This window comes from Quercus robur, chromosome 5, assembly GCF_932294415.1.
Source record: "Quercus robur chromosome 5, dhQueRobu3.1, whole genome shotgun sequence".
In the NCBI taxonomy this organism is placed as follows: Eukaryota; Viridiplantae; Streptophyta; class Magnoliopsida; order Fagales; family Fagaceae; genus Quercus; species Quercus robur.
The window spans coordinates 21,069,345-21,093,861 of NC_065538.1; the positions used below are offsets into that span (position 1 = coordinate 21,069,345).

Below are 24,517 nucleotides of genomic sequence, written 5' to 3' on the forward strand. Positions count from 1 at the left end.
TTTGAGACTGTGAGGAGTCACATTCTCATGCTTGAGCCATTTCCATCAATGAGCAAGGTGTATGCTTTGGTTCTTCAAGAAGAATCTCACAAAGGCATTGGTCATGGTTCTGCCTTCACACCTAAACCTGATTCAGTGGCAATGTATGCCAACACCAGAGGGAATTATGGAGGTAAAGCTGGTCCTAAGAAGGAAAGACCTTTGTGCACCCATTGCAACATGCTTGGACACATTGTGGATAAGTGTTACAAGCTGCATGGGTATCCACCAGGTTACAAACACAAAGGCAAGCTAAATTCCAATGCTAATCAAGTTGCATATCCTCAAGGCCAAGGTGTTGAAGCTCCTTCCAATGCATCTGCTCAATGTCCTATTTCTAAGGCACAATGTGAGCAATTGTTAGCCTTTTTCAATACGGGTACTGATCAAGGTACTAATCACCATGTTGCAACTGTGAGTACAAGTACTGCTGTCTCTAACATGATTCCTAGAGCTTCTGGTGTACCTGCTGCAACTGGTGTACATCCTTCATCCATTTCACCTTCAGACAGTACACATAACTCCTTTGTTGACACCATGACAGGTACAAATTCATTGTTACCTTTCACCCCTTCTTTTAAACATTCCATTTTTTCTGCCAAAGTAGTTGATAGAGAGACCTTTCATGCCACTGATTGGGTCATAGACACAGGGGCTACTGATCACATGGTGCATTCCATTGCATGTTTCACTACTATCACTGCTACTTTAAACACCTTTGTTAATCTGCCCAATGGTGAAGTAGCTTCAGTCACTCATATTGGCATTGTGAAAATCTCAGAACATCTTACCCTTCATAATGTTCTATGTGTTCCATCCTTTAGCTTCAATCTTATTTCTGTCAGTCAGCTAGCCAAGTCCACTGTCTGTTGTCTTATTTTCTTTGGAAACCTATGCTTTATCCAGGACCTTGCTCATTGGAGCACACTTGGTCTGGGTAGAGAATGCAATGGACTTTACTTGTTGGACAAAGGCAGCATCTCCACACCTTCCACACCTTCCATTGCAGCTTCTATTTCAGCTTCTGTACCTAGTTCACAGCTTCATATCTGGCACTCCAGATTGGGTCATCTGTCCAATACCAAATTGGCATCAATTAAACCAAATGATGTACCTTGTTTCACTTCTATTGAGAACTTCAATTGTGACATTTGTCCCCTTGCTAAACAAAAACGTTTACCTTTCAATAAGAGTTCTCATTTTTCTAATTCTTGCTTTGAATTGATCCATTGTGATTTGTGGGGACCTTTCTCAATTCCTACTATTGATCATTGCAAGTATTTTTTAACCATTGTTGATGATTACTCTAGGTGCACTTGGGTGTATTTGTTAAAGCATAAATCTCAAACACAATCTGTTTTAGAACAGTTTTGCATAATGGTGGAGACTCAATTCTCTAAGAAAGTTAAAACCTTAAGATCTGATAATGGTACTGAATTTTTCATGAAAGATTTCTTTGCCAAGAAGGGTATTTTGCATCATTTGAGCTGTGTTGAAACCCCACAACAAAATGCCATTGTTGAGAGGAAACATCAACACATCTTGAATGTGGCAAGAGCTCTCATGTTTCAATCTCATTTACCTTTGCATTTGTGGGGACATGCTATTCTTGCTGCTGTTTATTTGATCAACAGAATCCGCTCATCTGCTTTAGCAAATAAAATTCCTTTTGAAGTGTTATTTGGTCATCCACCTAGTTATGCACATTTAAAGGTGTTTGGTTGTTTATGCTTTGCCTCTACACTTTCTTCTCACAGATCCAAGTTTGCTCCTAGGGCTGTTAGATGTGTTTTCTTGGGATATCCTTTTGGGGTTAAAGGTTATAAAGTCCTTGATTTAGCCACTAATCGGGTGTTCCTCTCTAGAGATGTGGTTTTTCATGAACATTCCTTTCCTTTTGCCTCTACTTCAACTAACATTGCAGATCCTTTTGTTCCTGCTGCTGTTGAAGGTTCCTGCCTCTCTGATGTTGATGGTTTTGTTACTCCCATTAGCATACCTGATCTTGCTTCCTTAGATTTTGATGTTATCTCACCTCCTTCTACTTTTGTTCAATCTCTCTCTAGTGCTTTACCTTCTAATACTTCTTCTAGTCCTATTCAGATGCCTAATTCTGCTCAGGTGCCACATTCCTCTACACCAGTTGCTTTGGTTCCTCCTGTACCTCTTAGGAAGTCATCTAGAGACATCAGACCTCCTGCCTACCTGCAGGACTATGCTTGTACTGCTGTTGCAGCTGGTGCTCCTTATGATCTTGCTCAGTGCCTCACCTATTCCCATTTGGAACCTTGTTATCACTCTTACTTGCTGGCAGTCAGTTCTAGCCCCAAAGAACCTCACAGCTTTTCCCAAGCAGTTCAGGACCCACTTTGGAGGGCTGCCATGGACAAAGAAATCCAAGCTCTTGAGTTGAATCATACATGGGATATGACTCCTTTACCTCCTGGTAAGTCTCCCATTGGATGCAAATGGGTCTACAAAGTGAAGTTGAATCCTGATGGTAGTGTTGAGAGGCTTAAAGCCAGATTGGTTGCCAAGGGTTATACCCAGAGGGAGGGTCTTGATTTTCTTGAAACCTTCTCTCCAGTTGCTAAAACTGTTTCAGTGAGGGTCTTGCTTGCTCTTGCTGCTGTTAGGCAGTGGCCTTTGCACCAATTGGACATCAACAATGCCTTTTTGCATGGAGATTTAGATGAGGAGGTCTATATGTCTTTGCCCCCTGGTTTTCACAGTAAGGGGGAGTGTGGTTCTGGTTCTGGTTCAGCCTCTTCCACTGCCCCTAGGGTGTGTAAATTGGTTAAGTCCATCTATGGTTTAAGACAAGCCTCAAGGCAGTGGTACACTAAGCTGTCAGCAACTATAAGGGAGCTTGGTTTTGCTCAATCTCAGGCTGATCACTCCTTGTTTGTGCACAGCAAAGGGTCTTTGTTCACTGCTCTACTGGTTTATGTTGATGATATGGTGATCACAGGCAATGATCATGCTTGTGTTGCTTCTCTCAAGTCTGTTCTTGATCAGAAGTTTGGTATTAAGGATTTGGGATCACTCAAGTATTTCTTGGGTTTAGAAATTGCAAGAAACAAGAGTGGAATCAGCTTATCTCAAAGGAAGTATGCTTTGGAAGTTCTTGAGGAAACTGGTATGACAGGATGTAAACCAGTCCAAACTCCAATGGAACAACAACTCAAGTTGTCTAAAGACAGTGGAGATTTACTTACCAACTCAAGACAGTATAGAAGGCTCATTGGGAAGCTTATGTACTTGACTCTAAGTAGGCCAGACATCACCTATGCCGTGCATAGACTTAGCCAATTCTTGGCACAACCTAGAGCTCCTCATATGAAAGCAGCCACCAGGATTCTTCAATACATTAAAGGAACTCCTGGTCAAGGTGTTTTCTTCCCAACTAATTCTGATCTGCACCTAAAAGCTTACTGTGATGCAGATTGGGCTGGCTGCCCTGATACAAGGAAGTCCTTAACAGGCTATTGTGTGTTTCTTGGTGATGCACTAGTCTCTTGGAGGTCTAAGAAGCAAAGCATAGTGTCTAGGTCCAGTGCAGAGGCAGAGTATAGGTCTATGGCCACTACTACCTGTGAATTAACTTGGATTTTACATTTATTACAGGATTTACATGTCAAACATGATAAGCCTGCATTAATGTACTGTGATAACCAGGCAGCTCTTCATATAGCTGCAAATCCTGTATTCCATGAGAGGTCAAAGCATATAGAGGCGGATTGTCATGTTGTGAGGAACAAGATTCTTGAAGGTGCACTTAAAACCTTCTATGTCTCCACCAAGGATCAGTTGGCAGATGTATTCACCAAAGCATTAGGAGTGGAAAGTTTTTCCAAACTGATCAGAAGGCTAGGTGTGATCAATATTTTTGCTTCTACAGTGACTTATCCTAATACAGGTTTGGAAGAGCAAAAGGCAAGAGCTGTGCTCTTGAGGGGGAGTATTAAGAATCCAAGTATAATATCACAGCATGTAGCAGCTACTAATGTGATACCACAGCATGCAGCAGCTACTGATGAGAGATGCCTTAGCCAAGCTGCAAGGGTACCAGGCAGAGGCAGTGCAGGAGTGGCTAATGACAAGTGTGTTGATCAAGCCACGAAGGCAGCTGTTGCTGATAAGGAGTGCATCTCTCAGAGCACAAGCATTGCATCAAATGGCTTGATAAAAGCAGAAGTATTGGAAATGCTTGAAGCTATGCCAGATCACGATTTCTTCATTTAACAGCATTAAAGAAAGTTAGTTCCGTAAATTCAGGAGTCCTTTGATGCTGGATTGCCACGTGTACAGATTCTAGAAGGTTTCAAGTAACAGATTTTGGCGCCAATTGTAGGGCGGTTATGTTTACTGTGTATATAAGAACAGAGTATAGTGTTGTATAATTAATTCATTCCATTTTCTTGTAATTCACTTCTCCATCAATGAAAGCTCTCAATTTTATTTAGATTCTCTAGTTTTTACACCCTTCGTTGAAATTGAATCCACTCTGCAACATGATGCCTTTTCTAGCTGTGAACCCTTTGCCCGCAAAACACTTTTCATTCTTTCGCCCAAAGCACCCATCGTAGAAGGATGGTTCTTCGCATGTAAGAAATACTTCTGGTGCTTCATTCGTAGTCATACCCCAGAGTGCCCCCCATGTATCTAATGACAACCTTTGGAATGAGATGACATCTTTATATGCAAAATAATTGAAGTACTTTTCTTTCTCTTCCGATTGGTAGCTAAAATGGTAGTACACATCATTTGATAACTTATGTGGCAAGTTGAAACTAGAATTTTGCCAAAGGCCACTAACCCAGTAGATTTCTCCTTGCCACCAGATGATCAATTGGTTTGTATTGTTGGGGTCCATCCCAAGTTTGAAAGAGCCTGAGGCAGGATCTTTCTCACTTGACCATGATGTTAGACACCAATGATGTCCAGTTTTTGTATTAATTCCAATTTTCATCCCTGGCAGAAGTCTATCAGTTGGATAGTCAAAGCTTTGCCACAAAACCTGTGTAAGAAAACAATGCACGGATGGATGAACGTATATAGTACCAAAAATTACCAGCTTGAACTTAACAAAAAGGACATAGTAAATTCAGCTGCTTACAATTCAAAGCTGATGACAACAAAGAGAACAAAAATAAACATGAAAACCTGCTTATGATAAGACTAGGTGGGAAGGTCCTCAATTAAAAATGGAAGAAAGCAAAGTTTCCTAACTGCCATGGAGCTCTTGTAAAACCTAATTGTTTAAGAAATTTGAATAAATTGACAAAACATGCTATTACCAACAACCTGCTTTATAGATCCATCTGAATTCAGCTCGTGTAAGAGAAAATTGCCTGAATCTAGCAGAGTAGCACTTGCGTTGTTCACTAATGGAACCGAAAAAAGTACAATTTCCACTCCACCATCCTGTAAGATTTTCAAGTGGCCATCATTACTGATTGTAAGAATTCCAGAATTGTCCAAGACTGGGGCGTTTCGATTTGCGTCCCACACTGGCTTCTCAGGTTCATACCGCATGCCTACTGTCTGGGGGTTCCTTCTATAATCTGCAACCCACAATGGCTTCAAATCTGTTCTGGCATTTTCTGCATCCGCCTGTTTATGCCATATTCCTACATAACGTTTTCTTCCACTACCACTAAAGAATCCTAACTTGTAGTTCCCTGAAGCAGAAGCCAAATACTGACCATCTTTGAGCTGTTGGCCTAGTACTAATGTATTACTTTCGGTATAGGCAGGCTCCATGACCATGAACCATGTGAAACAATAAATCAAGAGAAGATATGCTCCTATGTTAGCCATTGAAGGACAGGGCAGTGGGAGCAATGTTGTATCAAATCACATATCAAAGGAAAGGGAGTTCCATCTTGCTTGAAACCTTATAACCCTTTGCTGGGTTGAGCAGATAAACTGTGCTGAATATTGATTCCTCAGTCAGGTGGCTGTGGGTGTTGTCAAGCTTGACATAGTAAGATGGCTGTGTTTCATGTTAAAAATTTAAAAGTGTGGTGTGGAGTGAAACGCAACTGGCTACCAAAGTCCATGGTCAATTATTCACTTCCTTGAAATATATAGTTTGAAATTTTCAAAAAAAAAAAAAAAAAAAAAAAAAAAAAAAAAAAAAACATAAAACTTTGTTAGAGCATCCATAGCAGCTCTCTCAAATGTGCCAAATGTCAAATATTTGGCACATTTGGCACACCAAACACAAAAACGGAGTTTTATAAGATGTTCCAAATCTCAAAAATTATGCCACATTACTACAATACCGTCTCAAATATGAGACAATAAGGACAACAATGGCAAAATGGGATATTATTATTTTATTGCGTTTTTCTCTCTCCTCTACCATAGATATCTCTCTCCGTTGACTCTATCTTATTTCTTCTCTCTCTGTCACTCTCTATCTCTTCCCTCTCCACCCTATTCAAGAAAGTTACTTAAGATCACTCTCAAGAAAGTTGCCGCCGATCTCGTCGCCAATCTTTCTAGTCCTTGCTGCCGATCTTGCCAGTCCTCGCCGCTGATCTCGCCGCCTCATTCTCCACAACTCGCCACCGATCTCACTGCCTCATGCTCCAGTTTTGGTTGATTTGGTGGGTTTTGGGTTTGTGATTGGGTTTTGATTTGGGTTGAGGTTATGGGTGGTGAGTCAGGTAATTTCGATGGGTTGGGTTGAAGTTGTGGGTTGTGGCTTCGATGGGTTGATTTAGGTGATTTGGGTTGAGGTTATGGGTTGTGGCTAGATCATGGATCGCGTTTGAGATTGGGTTTTGATTTGGATTGAGGTTCTAGGTTGAGCTTTGATGGCTTGATTTTAGTGAGAGGTGAGTCATGGTGACTGTGCTGTGTTTGTGGTTGTGGTTGAGAGGTGGAAAGGAAGGTTGGTGGTGGCTGGATTGTGGAGTTGCCAACTGAGAAGTGGCGGAAGAGGAAGGTTGTTGGGGCCTGGATTGTTTTTTTTTTTTTTTTTCCTTCTTCCTACTGCTGTAGTTTGTGGTTGTGGATGGTGGGGCAATGGTGGAAGTGGCTATTGCTACTGTGTTGTGATGGCTGTTGTGATGATTTGGGTTTTTTTTTTTTTTTTTTTCCTCTTTTGTTGAGGTTTTTGGATTTGGAATTTGTTGGTGTTGTTGATTGGCATTGATGTTGTTGCTGTTGTTGATGATAATGGGGAGGAGATAATATATTAATTTAATGTGTAGTAAATATTATTTTAATATATAGAATTGAATGATAAAACATTTGATAAATGAGATGTTGTAAAATGATGTAGTAAAATAATAAAGTAGGCTTTTGGTGTGTCAAAATGACATTTTTTTTGCAACATCTGCTATAGATGCTCTTACCTATCAATGGAAGCCCGTAAATGGGCAGACTTAAATTATACAACCAATCAATCAACTGCTTATAGCATTCATATAAACTAGTCGTAGACTCACACTATGCGTAAGAATAAATAATTATATTGTAATGTTGTATAATCTTTACATATTAAGAAGATTCAAAAAGTTAGTTATAGCTTCAAAAAATATCAAAAATACCCCTAATGTAATTAGATAATCTTATTCTTAAAAAAAAAAAATAGGGTTAAAATTGTAAATTAACAAATTCAAAAACAAAAAATATCTAATTAGATAATATTTATTCTTAAAAAATAAAAATAGGGTTAAAATTGCAATTCAACAAATTCAATAAATAAAAACTGCCATAAAAACTTTTTCCTAAAAATTAGTACACTCTCTATTTAAATATATCTCACCCAAGTTAAATACATTTTTTTGCCTAAAAACTATCACACACCAAATCTAGTAGTTTACTCCATTTTAAATCTTAAATTTTAATTTCTTAAAAATCCATTCTTGTAAAAAAAAAAAAAAAAAAAAGTCTCATCACACGTGCGGAGCGTGTGTAATGAGGCTAGTGTATGATTAATCCTCTAAAATTTATTGAAGCTAATTTGAATTTTTTTTTAAAAAAAAATTGGGTGTGTTTAATTGACGTTATTCTTTTTTTTAAGAAGATATATTGTTTTTTTTTTTTCAAGTGATCTATATTCTTCAAACTTTTGTTATAGTATGTTATGTTTTCCTTTTTCATTTCCACAACTAAATTTTTTTAAGTTTCAAATTGATTATTTAAATTTCTCATTTTCTTAAGAAGATTGTCATATTAATCAAATCTCATAACAAATTTGCAATTGATATTACTCAGATAATTGATAGGCACATTCAAATATTACAATTGTTCTCTACGGTTATTAAATGTTATCTTATTACATTATAAAGAATTAAAAATAGTATATAAGATTTTTTTTTTTTTTTTTTTTTGGTTCTCTCCGATTGTTAAATGTTATCCTATTACATTATAAAGAATTAAAAATAGTATATAAGATTTTTTTTTTTTTTTGGTTCTCTCCGATTGTTAAATGTTATCCTATTACATTATATAGAATTAAAAATAGTACATAAGAATATAATATTATTCTATTACATAGCATAATCAATATATATATAAAAGTAGAGACTTCATGTGGAAAAGCATGAGGTTCTATCAAGTGGCATATTGTATGACATTCTTCTCATTTAGGCTTCCACCTCATCTAAATTTAGTATTTATGTCAAACTATTATGTAATTACAAATGAATTTATTTCGATGTATTAATAAAATTCAAAGAATTTGTATACATTAGTGACTTTAGATGCTTTGAATTGATACGGATGGATTTAAAAAGTCATGGGAAATGTAGGAATAAAATTCAAAAAATTTGTTTACATTTATATCTTTACATGCTTTGAATTGAAACGAATGGATCTAAAAAGTCATGGGAAGGTGGGAATCAAAAAAAGTTTTCAATTTTCTATACAAGACTAACTTCAATGCATAATTGCAAGAGTCGAATTCAATGAATTGGACAAATATTATTTGTCTCCACATCAATAATAATAATAATAAAACCTTATGTGGGAAAGTATGAGATTCTACCAAATAGCACATTGTATGACTTCCTTCTCATTTATGCTTTCACCTCATATAAATTTAGCATTTATGTCAAAGTATTATGTAATGGCAAATGCATTTATTCAAATGTATTAATAAAGTTCAAAGAATTTGTATACATTTATAATTTTACATAATTTAAATTGATAAGGATGGATTTAAAAAGTTATGGGAAATGTAGAAATAAAATTCAAATTTATAACTTTACATGCGTTGAATTGATTTGTATGTATCTAAAAAGTCATAAGAAATGTAGGAATCAAAAAAACTTTTCAATTTTTTGCATAAGACTAACTTCAATACAGAATTGCAAGAGACAAATTCATTGAATTGAGCAAATATTATTTGTCTCCATATTTGTCCAATATAAATCCCCATTTCCATTGGACTTAAAAATTAAATTTCCATAATTTTCTCACAATATCTTTTTTTTTTCTTAGTGGTATGTTAATTTTCAAAATATTACGTTCGTCTTAAATATTTTGTTTTGATTTTATATATACGGTTTTACTTATATAGCATTGTAATTTATTTGGGCTTATGTGTTCATATTATGTGCCAATTTGTATTTTTGGTTTTCTGTATGATGCGTATACTTGGTAAGAATCTATTTTTGCCTACTTTTAGTTCAATTAAAATTTGGAGTTTAAATTGTGATATTATTGCATCACTATGGCATTAATATTTTCTATTGTTGTATCATGAAATTCTAGAAGTTTTTATAGCCAATTGATATATAAAACATAAATATACAAAAAAGACACCTAGGAACCAACAGGTTTGTAGGTGACAATTTCACTATGATCTAGTGACATTTATTGGTTGCATGAATTAAAGGAATCCCCTCCCCCCCCAATGAATTTAGTTTTAGTAGAAAACCTCATAGATTAAGTATGACTAACAATAATAGTATTCCTGAAATCAATGGGTCAAAAACAATTTCTTACAAAATTTATCAAATTACACTACATATAGCGTCGGATATCAGCTAGTTTGGATAATTTGGTGTTTATAAATTTAGTCCCATCCTCCATATCATTAAATTATTTATATTTCTCTCCTTTTTATTTTTAAAAATTAAACATATAATTTTTTACTTAAATTCAAATAAATTAAATTACCAAATTCTCACTTCTAAACTATGTAAGAATTAATTCAAACAAAAACTACAAAAGGGAGAGAGAATACATGTGATAAGAAACTTACAAAACATACCACCAAAAGAAAGAACATATAGATTTGTGCAAAAATTCCTTGTTATTTTAGTATAACTTACTTTTTCTATTTTACATAATAACTTTTCAAAACACTAAACATCATGCCATCTATTTTATACTACATTTTATTAAAATATCAATTTTTCTTAATCGTTTCTTTTTCTTCATATACAACAGCTAATATTTACTCTCTTCCTTTATCTTCCGAATACGTAAAGAAAGAATCAAAAGGTAAATGTAAGATGAATAGTACAAGTGTAAAGATTTCTATTATACACATATTGATACGAGTGTTCTTAATAGTAGGTAAAGATTTTTCTAGTTTGGAACAACGACAAAAAAAAAAAAAAAAAAAAAAAAAAAAAAAAAAAAACCCACAAAAAAAGTTTGGCTTTGTTTACAATTGACATAAAACACGTGTGGTTTGCTGGGTTTATCAATTTTCCCTCTTTTAAAATTGATATCCAACTACATCTATAGGTGCAAGTGAGAAAATTTATTAGATACTCTGGAAGCAACACTCACCCCTTTCATGTAAGGCGTTCCCTCATGTGAGAGGGGGTACGGAAGGAACTAGGATTTAAAGCTAGGGGTAGAAGTATAAGCAATATATATATATATATATATATATAGACACACACACACTCCAAATAAGCATTTATTTAGTATTAACAAACTAGCAATAAAAACAAAAACACAAAACTATTGTTCTTAATACAAAAAGATGCAATCATCAAATAATTATACAACCACATACACATTATTGTTCCACTATTGACACTAGCAATCACTACATTGCCAACACACTTTTGTATTTTATGTTGCCAACACACTTTTTATTGAATCTGTGTGTGTGTGTGTGTGTGTGTAAAATATGGCTTTACTCTCACTACTTACGTATTTGATATCTCCTTCTCATCTCACCATCCTCAACTCACATGTAGAAAAAAAATGCCAAAAATAGCCTTATTTGAGATAAAGACTCACAATCACAAAACCACAATAAAAACACACAAAAAAACTAAAGGTGTCAATACTGTATCATAGGACAAAATGGGCTTCTGCCCTTTTTGGGCAAAGTAATTAGCCTTTTGCCCTACTTCCCAAACTAAATAGGGTAATGCCCCTCTTTTGAAAATCGAGTTTTTCAAAATCGATTTAAACCCTATAATGACGTTTTTAAGGACCTATAGTGACGTTTATAAAGACCTATAGTGGCGTTTTGTAACTTGATATCCATGAAATCGCATTATAGGCAATTTCGATTTCATGGATATCAAGTTATAAAACGTCACTATAAGTTCTTAAAATGTCACTATAGGTCCTTAAAAATGTCACTATAGGGCTCCAGAATTTTTTTTTTTTTTTTTTTTTTAACTCGGTTTTGAGAAACTCGATTTTTAAAAGAGGGGCATTTCTCTATTTAGTTTGGAAAGAAGGGTAAAAAGCTAATTACTTTGCCCAAAAAGGGCAGAAGCCCATTTTGTCCCTGTATCATAGGACATTAAAAAAACACATAAAAGCTAAGGGTGTCAATATTGTATCACATGCCATTTCGGTTAAGTCATGGGAATGATATATTTTGGTAACGGTTAATACTAGTTTACTGTTTAGGGATTACAATAAAAATATATATAATTTAAATATAATAATTATTTTTATTAATATGTAAAATAATTATATTTAGTGGTAAGATACTACTAAATATATTTATATAATATTTGCCACTTTTTTTATATAATATTTGCTATTTTTTTATGTATGTATAATGTAAATTTACATTGCAAGTACAATGTAAAAATAGAATTTCCCTTTATAAAAATAAGTTGTGCTACATGTGGCCAATCTACTCCAGTATTGATTTTTCTGCAAATTTTGCTTCAAACCCTCGTGTATGACTCTCTTCTTTAACTTAGTCATGAAATTAGCATCAAATGCCAGACTAACAAGCCACCATCTTACACGGCACATGGAATGGCTCAACACTCTATCACTGGGACCGCATATATCGTTAGATTAACACCAAACTTAAGAAAGAAAAATACAGTAACTATTCCTTCATTACATAGATAGATACCAGATTTTCTCTTCACCGCCTGGTCTTTGCCTCTGTTTCTCTCTTACTTCGCCAAATTCCACAGAAGTTAGCTGTCCTTGAGAATAATATATATAGCGTCCACACCCACGCAGAAAAGTGCTTTTAGTCTACACGGCCAAACACGTGAGAACGACACATTTATCGTTCAACAAAGATGTCAATATCTTATGAAAAATGTTAAGGTTGACTGAATGGAGCAATTGGATAAGAAATGAATGGTGTGGGAGGGTGACCTATAGATAGATTTAGAAAATCCCTATTCTCTTTCATATTTATATTTGCTTGGGAAATTTGAAAATTGGGTTCAACATTGGTCATGGTTCGAGCTCTTTTAAAAGGCAATGAAGAATGTTTTAGGCTATAGGGAGTGCTGCTTCTAAAAGTGATAGAGAAGCTGACCGTACATTTGGACCTGCAAGAGGGTTTATATGTGATTATCAATTTGAGCTCCAGAGGAGCTTTTAATGGCGGAATTGAAACCAATTCAGACGGCTTGTCCATTTGAATAGACTCATTAGCACGTGTTTCTGTTAACGACTTGTAGGTTGATGTTGCTCAGATCCTTGTAGCACATAGTTTGCAAAATGACATGTCGTACACCATTGCTTAGAGTCACCCAGTTCAATTGACGGAAAATTATTGAGTGATGAGCATGGCATCGGCCTTTAGAATGATAGAAAATGATTAAGAATGAGTACAATCTTTTGATATGTTTTATTTATTCAAATAAATTAGTTTGAATTTAGATTACTTTTTTTTTTTTTTTTTTTGGTTGAGAGACAGGATTAAGATTACTTAGATTAGTGAATTATGATTAGTTTTATTGATAAATTATAGTAAGTTTGTATTATCTTTTATTTGATTGGAATTACGTAAAATATTAACAATGAATAAAGATCAATCATGGCTTTCTGAGTAACAAAATTTATGCTAGTCTAATTTGGAGATTTGAACTCTATTTATCAAATTAAGAGGTCTTCGTTCCTTCTATAAGCAACTAGCAACATATTGGGTACATGACAGAGGTCCAGTCTTAGTACCTTTGGCTGGGTTGTATTCGGACAAAGAATAAACTTTCTTCTATATAGTGCAAACCCCAGAAAAGTAATCATTTCAAACATTTCTTTCACACCAAGACAATCCAAATAAGTACAAAGTCCCAAATAGAAATTTGAGACAGTTTCCAACAAATATTCACCTTGCTTCAAATCCCATCAAACAATTTTTCTTCCTTGTTGTGATAGCTCCACCTTAATCCAAGTCGTCTTTTTCTTGAATAATATGATCATCGTTTGCAAACCAAAATCATCGCTTGTGCTTATATCGACCAATTGCAAACTCTTACCAAAAATTTTCTTGAACTATACTAGAATAAACTTTGGGCTCTAATGCGGCTTGTTGTACGATCGTGGAATCTCTTATTTCACTTGTGCAAATAGCACTAACATATTTGAACAAATAACACTAAATAAATGCATAAATCAACAAGCATAAACATAAAAATATACAATAATTTACATGGTTTTGTAAATAATCTTTCTCCATGGAGAGAGAGAGAGAGATCAAATCCACTATACTCAAGAAGAATTACAACTCTTGACCTCTCTTACATAACTTTCATCATGGTATCTTTTTCAATTTTAAAAGAACTATCAAAACTACTCTTCTAGGTGTCTTCTACTTTATGAAGAGACTACTCTTCTTCTAAGACTTTCTCTGCCATCAAAAGAACTCTTTTTGAAGAGTTTCTTTCTCTTTTAAGAAAACTCTTGTTTAGAAATATTATTTCCACCCAATATTAGAGGACCCTTGGGCCAAGGGACATCAAAACCTTTATTTATTGTTGATATATAAAACCTTATAATCCTATTTTTCAGAGGATAAGAAAGGACCAATAATATCTTTGACAAAGTATAATTTACTTTTTTTGATACAAGAATAGAGGATTTCACACAAAGAAACCCCCCCACCCCCCCCCCCACCCCCAAAAAAAAAAAAAATTCAAGTTAAAAGAGAAGAAACTGCAATTATATATAATTAGTCTGATTATATTTCCTTCTAAATCTGATTATAATATTTTTAACCCAAGAAGACTAATTAGAGCATCTCCAGTAATTTCTTCAAATTTTTATACTATTTGATGAGTGAACAGTGACTTTTACCTCTTATCTACCCACTTTATAAAATATATTTTCCAACAGATTCTCTATATTTTCTCTATTCCATTAAAATATTATTTCTTTAATATTTTTTTTTTAATTCTTCCTTTATTCACGCTGGCACAAAAAAGTTAGCTCTGGAATTTTTTAATGTGATAAATTCTTTTCCTAATCTACAATAACTCATCAAACTTGATGAGTTACTATTCATGAGCAAAAAATTTTTAAGATATAGAGAGACTGTTGGAGTAATGAATTATGGTTTCATTTTCTATTATAGAGAGAATTTTGGGTTTAGCTACACTGTTGGAGATGCTCTTACATATAGCGTCTACAAGAAATCCTTCTAAATTTGCAATTATATAAATTAAAAATACTACCCTACCTATTCCTAAATGAACATATATACATTTGGAAATGAATAGTGCATTTGTCTATAGGATCCGTCCCTGAAATTTTTTTTTTTTTTTTTTTTTTTTTTTTATGAATAGTGCATTTAGATGGTTTCATTAAAAAGCATATAAATAAGTAAATAACATCTTGCATGTTAGGTCATCTGTCTATTGCATTTTCTTGTATGCACAAGAGACCAACATGAAAGCGGCTTAATGCCTCATTTGGAGGGCATATATGTTTCATTCAATGTTGTGTCAGTTACCTATAAACCTCTACCTTCATTTCATATTTGCCATGCTTGATAGAAATTCAGTTAGACGCAATGACTATCAAGGTCAGATTTAATATACAATTTACAAAGGTTTATTAGTTTGGATTACTTGCATATCCTATAAGATTGAGTGGGTGATCTGAATGATAGAGATTGGTTTTCTTCTTTCCTCTAAAAATATCTTAAGAGTAGTTCTCCATAAGTAAATATGTCAACTTTTGTTCAGACAATACCGTTCATAACATATTCCAAAATGGTATAATTAATTGCTGGAATAAGAAATAAAAAAACAAAACATTAAAACCATTTCCTAGTATGAGATCTTGTTTTTGTAAGACTAGGTTGTCATCAAACAACTAAAATCCTTTTCTAGCATGAAACTAGATCCCAAAAACTAGGTTTTTGAAAATACGTTAAACCATTTCCTAGTATGACATTCCGAACCAACGGCTTAAGTGATTATTGCTCAACCCAAACTAACACTTTTAAGTGGTTATAGTTGACCCCAAAGTGATGCCTTAGGTGCTAATTGTTCACCCTGAACCCCTTGAGCGGTAGTCATTCACCATGAGTTAACATTTTAAGTGGTTTGAACTTTGTACTCACATAATCACATTCCGCATCATATCTCTATGATTATGAGTTTGATTTGGTCATGAAATGTGGTATTTTCTAGTAGAATCGGTGTTCACTTTTAGTAAGTCTGCCACTGGGGCATATGTAGACACCCAATTTTGCAAACAATCAAAACCATTTATTTTAAGCCACACAACACTCAAAATTGTAAAATAATCATTTCACATGGGTGAAAAATTCCATGATTGATCTGACAGCAAAATTCTCATCATATCAAGCCATCATAAGATAAAAGAGTAAAATGGTCTTTGAGTCAAAATTCGAAGTTTTGACCAAGGTAATACCAAAAAAAAAAAAAAAAAAAAAAAGAAAAAGAAAAAGAAGAAAGAATCAAAAAAGGATTTTTTATTGGTATATGGATGGTTTTGCCATAGACATTCATGCATAGGATAAATTTAGTTGATTTTAATTCATTGTTAAATATTAAATAAAATATGATAAAAAAACTCAATTTGTTTTAGTGTAAATGAAGAAGAATGATAGACATGAAATCACATGATAATCTTGACACGTAATTTGTGATTTCTTTTATTTCTTCAATAATTATTTATCTTTTAATGTAGATGATTATCTTAATAATTCTAATGTCTAAATTTAATTTGGGATAACCTAATCAAAAATGAGTCCACGATGAACGAGTATATGACAAGCAAACCCAAGTTAAATGCTCTCAAATCATGAAAACCAAACTTCTCTTGGTCTTGTTGAGGTTTGCATAATGAACCTCAATAAATCCAACGACCATTATTTTCGTAACTATACCAAAAAATTGCTCATCATCTTTGTTAATTAAATCATTACATAGTGCACCTCTCTACCCTGTTTTGATAGCAACTTCTCCTTCAAGAAATGGTATTTAAATGCTCTCAAATCATGAAAACCAAACTTCTCTTGGTCTTGTTGAGGTTTGCATAATGAACCTCAATAAATCCAATGACCATTATTTTCGTACTTGTACCAAAAAATCGCTCATCATCTTTGTTAATTAAATCATTCCATAGTGCAATGGGAATTCTTGATCAGCTCATAGAGTCATAGTGTACATTGGGATGGATTGTGTGACTGCTTTAATAAGCACCTCTCAACCCTGTTTTGATAGCAACTTCTCCTTCAAGAAACAGTATTCAAAAGTCCTAAAAAAGTATTTTGTTTGGACCTCCCAACAAAAGATGGCAACCTCTAGTATTTATCATGACTTTAACTTTGGAAACCCTTAAAAGGTTTTTATATGGCTCCTCATATCAACCTTAGTATTCTTAATGAAGAAAATTGTAGTTTTCTCCCTATTAAGCTATTGACCCGTGGCCTCTTCATGTATCTATGGCAACTTGCAAAGTTTGCTGTAATTTCCCATATTAGCTTGATAAAATAAGAGGTTATAATTTAAAATAAAAAAGAAGGTTAAACAAGGTTCCCTTTTCTTGTTGTTATTCCTTTTAGCTCATTCTCATTCTTAGCTACAGTCTTAAGAGTGTTGTAGACTCTCTCTCTCTCTCTCTCTCTCTCTCTCTCCTCTCTCTCTCTCTCTCTCTCTCTCTCTCTCTCTCTCTCTCTCTCTCTCTCTCTCTCTCTCTCTCTCTCTCTCTCTCTCTCTCTCTCTCTCTCTCTCTCTCTCTCTCTCTCTCTCTCTCTCTCTCTGTGCAAACAATAAGAATATTTGGAGTCAGTAGGTCACCCTGTCCAGATTCCCCTTGTGGAAGAGAAAAATCCTTTGGGCGGCAAAATAAGATACAATAGTGATGCATATTATAATCAATCTATTCTAGTTACATCAGTTAACTCACACAAGCATTGTTAATTCTTCTCATTACTTTTAACAATAAGAATTAAAAATAAATGTAATCAGATATAGGCATATAAGTATATAACCCTAATTAAAAATTGTAATAAATCATTGAACCATACAAGCTTGTAAAGTCATAATCAAGTATAGCCCCTATCACAAAGGCATGTATATACATACTAGATTTTCATACATAACTCGAGTATTTTAGTATTTATTTGGCATCCAATTATAAAACTGTGACATTATTTATTGAATAATTTTTTGGCTTATTTTTAGAAACCTAACTCAAGTATTTTAGTATTTATCTGGCATCCAATTTTGAAATTGTGACATTATTTACTGAATAATTTTTTGACTTATTTTTAGAAACATCTAACTCTTTTGTGATTGTGTTGATAAAAAATGCAGGTTGTTTCGGAGTAGATAGTTGAATAGTTTCATTTGCAAGAAAAGAAACAACATCTAGCATGGTGGGTCTATCTGTTGCCTGATCTTGTACGCATAAGAGACCAACATGAATGCATCTCAATACTTCAGATGGAATGAATGACTCATCTAGTATTGTTGGGTCTGTAAACTCTATACCTTTACCTTCATTCCATAACTGCCATGCCTGATACAAGCCCAATTATTCATAAATGTTAGCTATTAAGTTCAAAATTTCCATGCACATGATAAGAAGGATCAAGAGGGAAACTTACATATCCTATAAGGTTGAGTGGATACTCAGAGTGATAGCGACTATTGTTTTTCTTGCCACTAATGATTTCTAATAGTAGAACTCCAAAGCTGAATACATCAATTTTTATTGAAACAACACCATTCATTGCGTACTCTGGGGACATATAACCACTGAAATAATAATTGACAATAAAATTTAATTAGTGTATGAATAAGCACATATATTCACTCACACACACTCACAAATAGAATTCAATTATGCATGCTTGAAAGGAAATGTATACTTACTATGCTTGAAAGGAAATGTATACTTACTATGTTCCAACAACCCTATTTGTGTTTTCTTCTGATCCTTTCAACCCAAATATTTTTGCCATGCCAAAATCAGATATTTTTGGATTCATCTCCTTATCAAGCAAAATGTTGCTTGCTTTTAAATCCCGGTGAATTATTGTTAGCCTTGAATATTTGTGGAGATAAACGAGCCCTTGAGCAATGCCTTCAATGATGTTGAAGCGTTTTTTCCAATTTAATAAATACTTTTTAGTATAATCTGACTCATAGTAGAAAATAATAGCAAATAAGTATATATATTAATTGACTTAGAATAAATGAAAACAAAAATATCATCATATAAGCAAATTTTCGTAGTAATGAACATATAGCCTACCGAAGAGGAAGAAATCTAAACTTTTGTTGGGCATGTACTCATATATTAGTATATTTTCTTCTTCCTGAATACAAAATCCTAAAAGTCGGACAAGATTAATGTGTTGGAGTTTGGCAATGAGAACAACTTCATTCTTGAACTCTAGCAATCCTTGTCCAGAACTTCTCGAGAGTCTCTTAATTGCTATTTCTTTCCCATCAGGTAATTTACCCTGAAAATATATTGTGTTAGTCATATTTTACTCACATTACCTTAAATCAATCTCCACTTACATTATTTAATTTTCTATCAAACTTCTATCTAGCACTTGGGATGAGGTTCAAGTGCAAATTAATTGGTCAAATTGGATTAGCTAGCTTGATTAGGTCTTAAGTTTAAATATTGAACCTAACAAAAAATAAAGAGATGGAATAGGTTAATTTAAGGTTGTAGATAGATCTAGCAAATTAAATTGGACCAGGATCCAATAACCCATCCAAATTGGAACGAAAAAATAGGATAGGTGTAATAGAAATTGTAACCCATTTGAGTCTGATTAGTTTCTGACTAGTACCAAACTAACCTGACCATTTTATTATGACCTTATCGTAAACTTTTAAATTTAAATTTATTATTGACTCATTTTCAATATATCATTGTATATTAACAATATAATAAATTTTATGTATTGTGATGAAAAAAAACAATAACATTATTACTCGCCAACTTGACCAGCAATTATCAAATAAATGCTATTAGTGTTAGATCTATTACCTCATTGAGTTTTTTATTTTTTATTTTTTTTTATTATATATATATATATATAAATGTCTGCACACATCTTTTTAACTATTGATTTTTTTATTTACATAAAATGTTAAAATTTTATTTTTAGAGTTGTATATATTGTATGTGTGGTGCCCTGCACTAGCTAATTAGGAATGGAGGGTTAAATCTTAATTACCATGGACCATTCAACTAAGTTTGATACTTTATATATATATATATATAGTTAATCTTGTAATTAGCTACTTAAGGGAAGGGTATTTTAGTAACTTCCTAGAGACATGAACCAATAAGCTTAAGACACTTTGCCCAATCCTTGAGAGGACACTTGTTTTCCTTACCATGCATGTGTGACATGTAGCAAGCCACAAATACAAGTGAGAAAGAGCTAGAAAGCTTAAGCTCCTTTTGCTCTCATTTCTCACATAGAACTAGAAAGAGCTAGAAAGCTTAAGCTCTCTCCCTCTCTACACACACGGTTCCAGCAGCAAAAAGGGGAAAGTTTCTTCACTTTCTTCTCAAGTTTTTGCTTAAAGATTCTTGCTATAATGTGTCTAGTTCCCAATCTCTCAAAACATTTGGTAGACGCTATAGGTTGAAACTTTATAAAAAAAAATTTATGAGACTAAAAGATGTGAAGAACTAACCTTATAAACTGGTCCAAAACCACCCACTCCTAATTTATTTTCAGTTGAGAAATTGCTTGTAGCATCATAAATGCTTTTGAAGCTGAATGTTTGCAATCCATCTTGCCCATCTTTGCTTTGTTTCTTCACTTTGTCATGTACATTGAAAGTTATTTCATTACCTCCAAGTTCCATTAGGAGCATCTTTTGTTTCTTTTTTCTCTCCCCTAATTAACACGAAATTAAGCAAAATATAACTTAAAAAATATGTTGCTAATTATATAAAAGAAAATCTGTGGTAGGAGCATCAATTACCTTCGGCTTTTTGTTTTTTCCATTTTGAATGACATAAGAAGCACAACAAGGCAATAATAATTCCCACAACTGTCACGATGAGCCATATCCACCACCTATTAGCCGACCTGTTTTTTGAATTACCTGCATTTGGACAACCAAAATTTTAATGTTCTACTAGCAATAGCATTTTCTTATCATTTACTATGCTCTAAGATGCTGGGACTAATTGTTCTTTAGAAAACAAAATAATAAGATTGATAAAATTCATTTTCTTGTCCTTCACCTATAGGGGCTTCAAATCTTTCAAGATTCTTCTCTTTGTTTTTATATATTTTTTAAAGTAAGGACTCTTCATCCATAATTTAAATAACACATAACTTTAATAATTGAAATTCTTATTTAGATACTTTGTAGTTGGGTGATTCAAGAATGAAAGGAACTGCAACAAGGATATTTAGTAAGCCAGAGCGAGTGTAACTTTAGGACCAACCGGTGAAATTTGACAAAGTATTGGAAACCGTTTAATTATTGTTTGATCTCATAATATTGTGTCATATAAGTTTTTGAGATCTTATAATTTTACACATCACTATTGAAAATGAATTTAAATTCTATTCTATACATAAACTATTCATTAGAATTGTGGCATATCATAATTGTTTAAATGATTGAAAATATAATTTGATAAATAAACAAAATCATCATAAATTTCTGTTCATAATTATTAAATTTCATATTATATTAAAATTTTCTGCACTGGCTACCGACTAATAGGATACTTAAAAAAAAAAAAATTAGTATGATATTAAATTAGTAATAGGAGAAGGGGGGTTGGAATTGGCAAGAATGGTTACCTAAAATTACGCTTTTAACTATACCGGTGGGCTTGTTCTCCAGTGGGACGACAAGGGCTGTGAATGGATATATAATGCTATCCTCGGATAGCTCGTTTGCATCAAGTATGCTCTGCTTGTCCGCACCGAATAAATCGGCAATTGTAGAGATGTTATCTCCCGAGGTAGTGATATAAGCAAGCAAGTACTTGAAGCCACTTGCTGTCTGGTTGGACGTGGGACAAGCACACCTGAGTGGGACTCGTACTTTCACGCCCACGCTCAGAGTCTCAACTGTATAAGGGTTCTCACGCTTCATGGCCTGGCAAGTGGTGAGGCCCTGGTAGGTGTCGTTGGCCAAGCTGAAATAGCTGTCGGACGGCCGCACCTGATAGGAGCTGTTGTGCTGGTAGTACTGACCCAGACATGAACAATCGATAGGGATGATGGTCTTGGTGTCGGTGGGCATTTCCTGGGAGATTGTGATGTTGTTGATTTCGGCGATGAAGGAAAAATCAGCGTGCAAGAGGAGGCCAATGGACAGTGGAGAATTGTAAGGAGGAGTGGATCGGAACGTGAGGTAGGATTGGCAACTGGTTTCGGCGCCGTTGCATTTAAACCCATTCGTGATGTTTAGGTCTTGGCCGCAGTTGAACTGTTTGTCATTCACGTAAGGTTGTTGGGCTTTTGATGGATGTTGTTTCAGCAACACGACCAACAACAAAACGGAGCAAATGGGGTATAAATCATATTTCTTCATGCTCCAATTGCTATTACCAAATTGATATGCAATACAATTGTGAGACTGATGTGTGAAGATAAAGATGAATAGAAGAGGCAGGTAAAAGAAGTGCACAGTGGGTAAACTATTGCGGGAGGGAAAAAGTCTTGTGGGAGATGGGAGATGGGCGATGGGCACATGCGCTTGTCTCACAAGATACCGTCTCTGCAAAATGCTGTCAGGCTGCGGCTCCCAACTTGGACTTTTGGGACTTAATCTAGTGTGGTTTTAGAAATACAAATTATTTCATAACTCTTTGCCATAACTTTGACTTAGTGTGCGTTTGTTTCGGCTTTAAGGAGCCTAAAAAGCCATTTTTGCTACCGAAAATCTAAACCGCGTGATTGGTGTAGTTTTAGAAAGGCGCTTTAATAAAAAGTCCATTGTTCCAAACCATAATTGAGTTTTATTTTATTTACTTTTTTTCAAACAAAGCTAATAATTTTATTTGGAATTTTATTTAAAGTCTATATTAAATTCATTAATTCAAATCAATACTTTTTTAATTAAAATTTTATATCATTCACCATACTATAATATATATATATATATATATATATATAGGGGGTAAGTTACAGACAAAGGGGGTGAGGGCTGACTGAGGCCGTCACAGTGCGGAAGCATAAGTAAAAGGTTATAGTTGTGAAGGCTCAGACTATAGTGTTACAAGTGTAAACTTCAAAATAAATTGAGAAAGCCATTTGTTTACAAAGTAAAGAGAAGGGAGGTTTCTGAGCTCTGGGAATGGAGACTGCCAATTGGACCTGCTGAAGACTGAAGCAAAGGGTTCCTTAAATAACTGGAGGAAGCCTTGGATTGTTTTAGGAGATTGCTGGAATCACAGAGAGTGATTTACTTTTACTCTGGGTGAATTTCTTTTCCACCGAAAGCAAATAGTAAACTGAATGATTCTGTCTGGGCACTGTTTGATGAACAGTAACGGTCACTGTTCATGAATAGTGATTTGTCCCCTTACTTTTCTGAATAGTGATCATGCACAGTGTTCTGGGACTGTGGATGAATAGTAGTCTGTCTGCAACTTTGCTGGTGCGGGTACTGTTTTGGAATAGTAACCGGGCTGCAAAGGTGGTTCTTGAGCTATTCTGGAGCTGTTCTGGAGCATCCTGGGGCAGTTCTGAATTGCCTAATCGCTGTCCAAGTTATAACCATCATAAGGATCTTGAGAGTCCTGGAATGGGTCTATTGGAGCACAATTACATGAGACTTCTGAAGAGGCAGGGGAGTTCTTTTCTTCTGACTCTAATTGTTCTGATTGGAGGAGCAATTGTTGGGCAAGATCTTTGAGCTCTTTGCTAGATTTCCCGGCGATCTGGACGAAGTCTAGACTAGATTGTGATCTTGTACTATGAGCAATGGCTTTTGGAACTGGAGGGCGGAATTCTTTGTGTATTTTGGTAATAATCTCGTTGAACCTGAAACTATCCCACCATTTCACAAAGAATTCTCTGTCTAAAAGGTTTTGGTTGATTGCATAATTCCACATGCTGATCCAGTGAATTTTGTACTTAATTGTCATGTGAAAAATTGCTGGGAATTGGGAAGTATGGCTGTCGACTTGGAATCTGGTGTTGAAATACCTTAATGCATCCTGAAGGGGTTCAGGGAAGTTATGAGGAATCGATCCAAACATTTCCTACCACTTGAGGAACCATGAAGGGATTGGACTGGAGAACTTCTTATCAAACTGCATGAACCATGAATGATCATAATTTTTGTTCTGGTAAAACAAAACCTTTTCGAAGGCGTCCATATAATCATAATAACTGTATTGGGGTTCTGATCCCTTGAGGGCTGTAAGTGTTCTAAGTGAGGAGGGGTGTCCCCAATCTTTGCAGCTTACAAAAATTTGGATTATGAATTTATGATAGAGGACTTCAGAGGGGTTCTTATGATCCATGATATTTTCTACTCGGGCAGACTTTTCTTGAGTGAGGATGTCTTTGTAGAATTTGATGTTCTTTTCCAGGCTTTTGGGGAGAAAGTGCCAACCTGTGGGCAACACTTCCATTGCCAGTGCCAGCAGATATGTTATGTGGACCAAGTGATGTTCGATATAAGAGATGTGCTGGACAAAGGGTTTCTTAATATAGGAGGATTTTCCTGTTCTAGGAGGAAGAGAGGGAAGCTTTTTGGGCACGATTGGACCAAAAGGTTCTTCAACTATATATGGGGTGATTTCTTTGGGGGGAGGTGTGGCTAAGGCAGAGCTGTAACTGTGT

General features: G+C 34.6%; 2 protein-coding genes across 2 annotated transcripts in view; both read right to left on the reverse strand.

Annotated features, from left to right (window-relative positions):
- Positions 1–4,510: 4,510 nt before the first annotated feature.
- Positions 4,511–6,042, reverse strand: LOC126727970 (G-type lectin S-receptor-like serine/threonine-protein kinase CES101). The gene is made up of 2 exons (XM_050433865.1): positions 5,347–6,042; positions 4,511–5,059 (listed from the first exon to the last, which is right to left on the reverse strand). The coding sequence occupies exons 1-2, from the start codon at positions 5,860–5,862 to the stop codon at positions 4,511–4,513; spliced, it is 1,065 nt and encodes a 354-aa protein (XP_050289822.1). The 5' UTR covers positions 5,863–6,042.
- An 11,655-nt stretch (positions 6,043–17,697) lies between these two features.
- LOC126725479 (G-type lectin S-receptor-like serine/threonine-protein kinase CES101) overlaps positions 17,698–24,517 on the reverse strand; it is a 93,087-nt gene continuing 86,267 nt past the window's right edge. The window contains exons 4-7 of the mRNA XM_050430240.1: positions 18,976–19,186; positions 18,621–18,858; positions 18,326–18,476; positions 17,698–18,237 (exon numbers count right to left, since the gene is read on the reverse strand). Of these exons, the coding sequence (XP_050286197.1) occupies positions 17,926–18,237; positions 18,326–18,476; positions 18,621–18,858; positions 18,976–19,186 (912 nt within the window). The 3' untranslated portion in view covers positions 17,698–17,925. The remainder of the gene's footprint in view (positions 18,238–18,325; positions 18,477–18,620; positions 18,859–18,975; positions 19,187–24,517) is intronic.

Bases quoted from the DNA above. Each gene is read 5' to 3' on its own strand.
- LOC126727970 (XM_050433865.1), bottom strand. From the start codon at position 5,862: ATGGCTAACATAGGAGCATATCTTCTCTTGATTTATTGTTTCACATGG. The intron at 5,060-5,346 runs GTTGTTGGTAAT...TTTCTTACACAG, and splicing joins CAGATGGATCTATAAAGCAG to GTTTTGTGGCAAAGCTTTGA.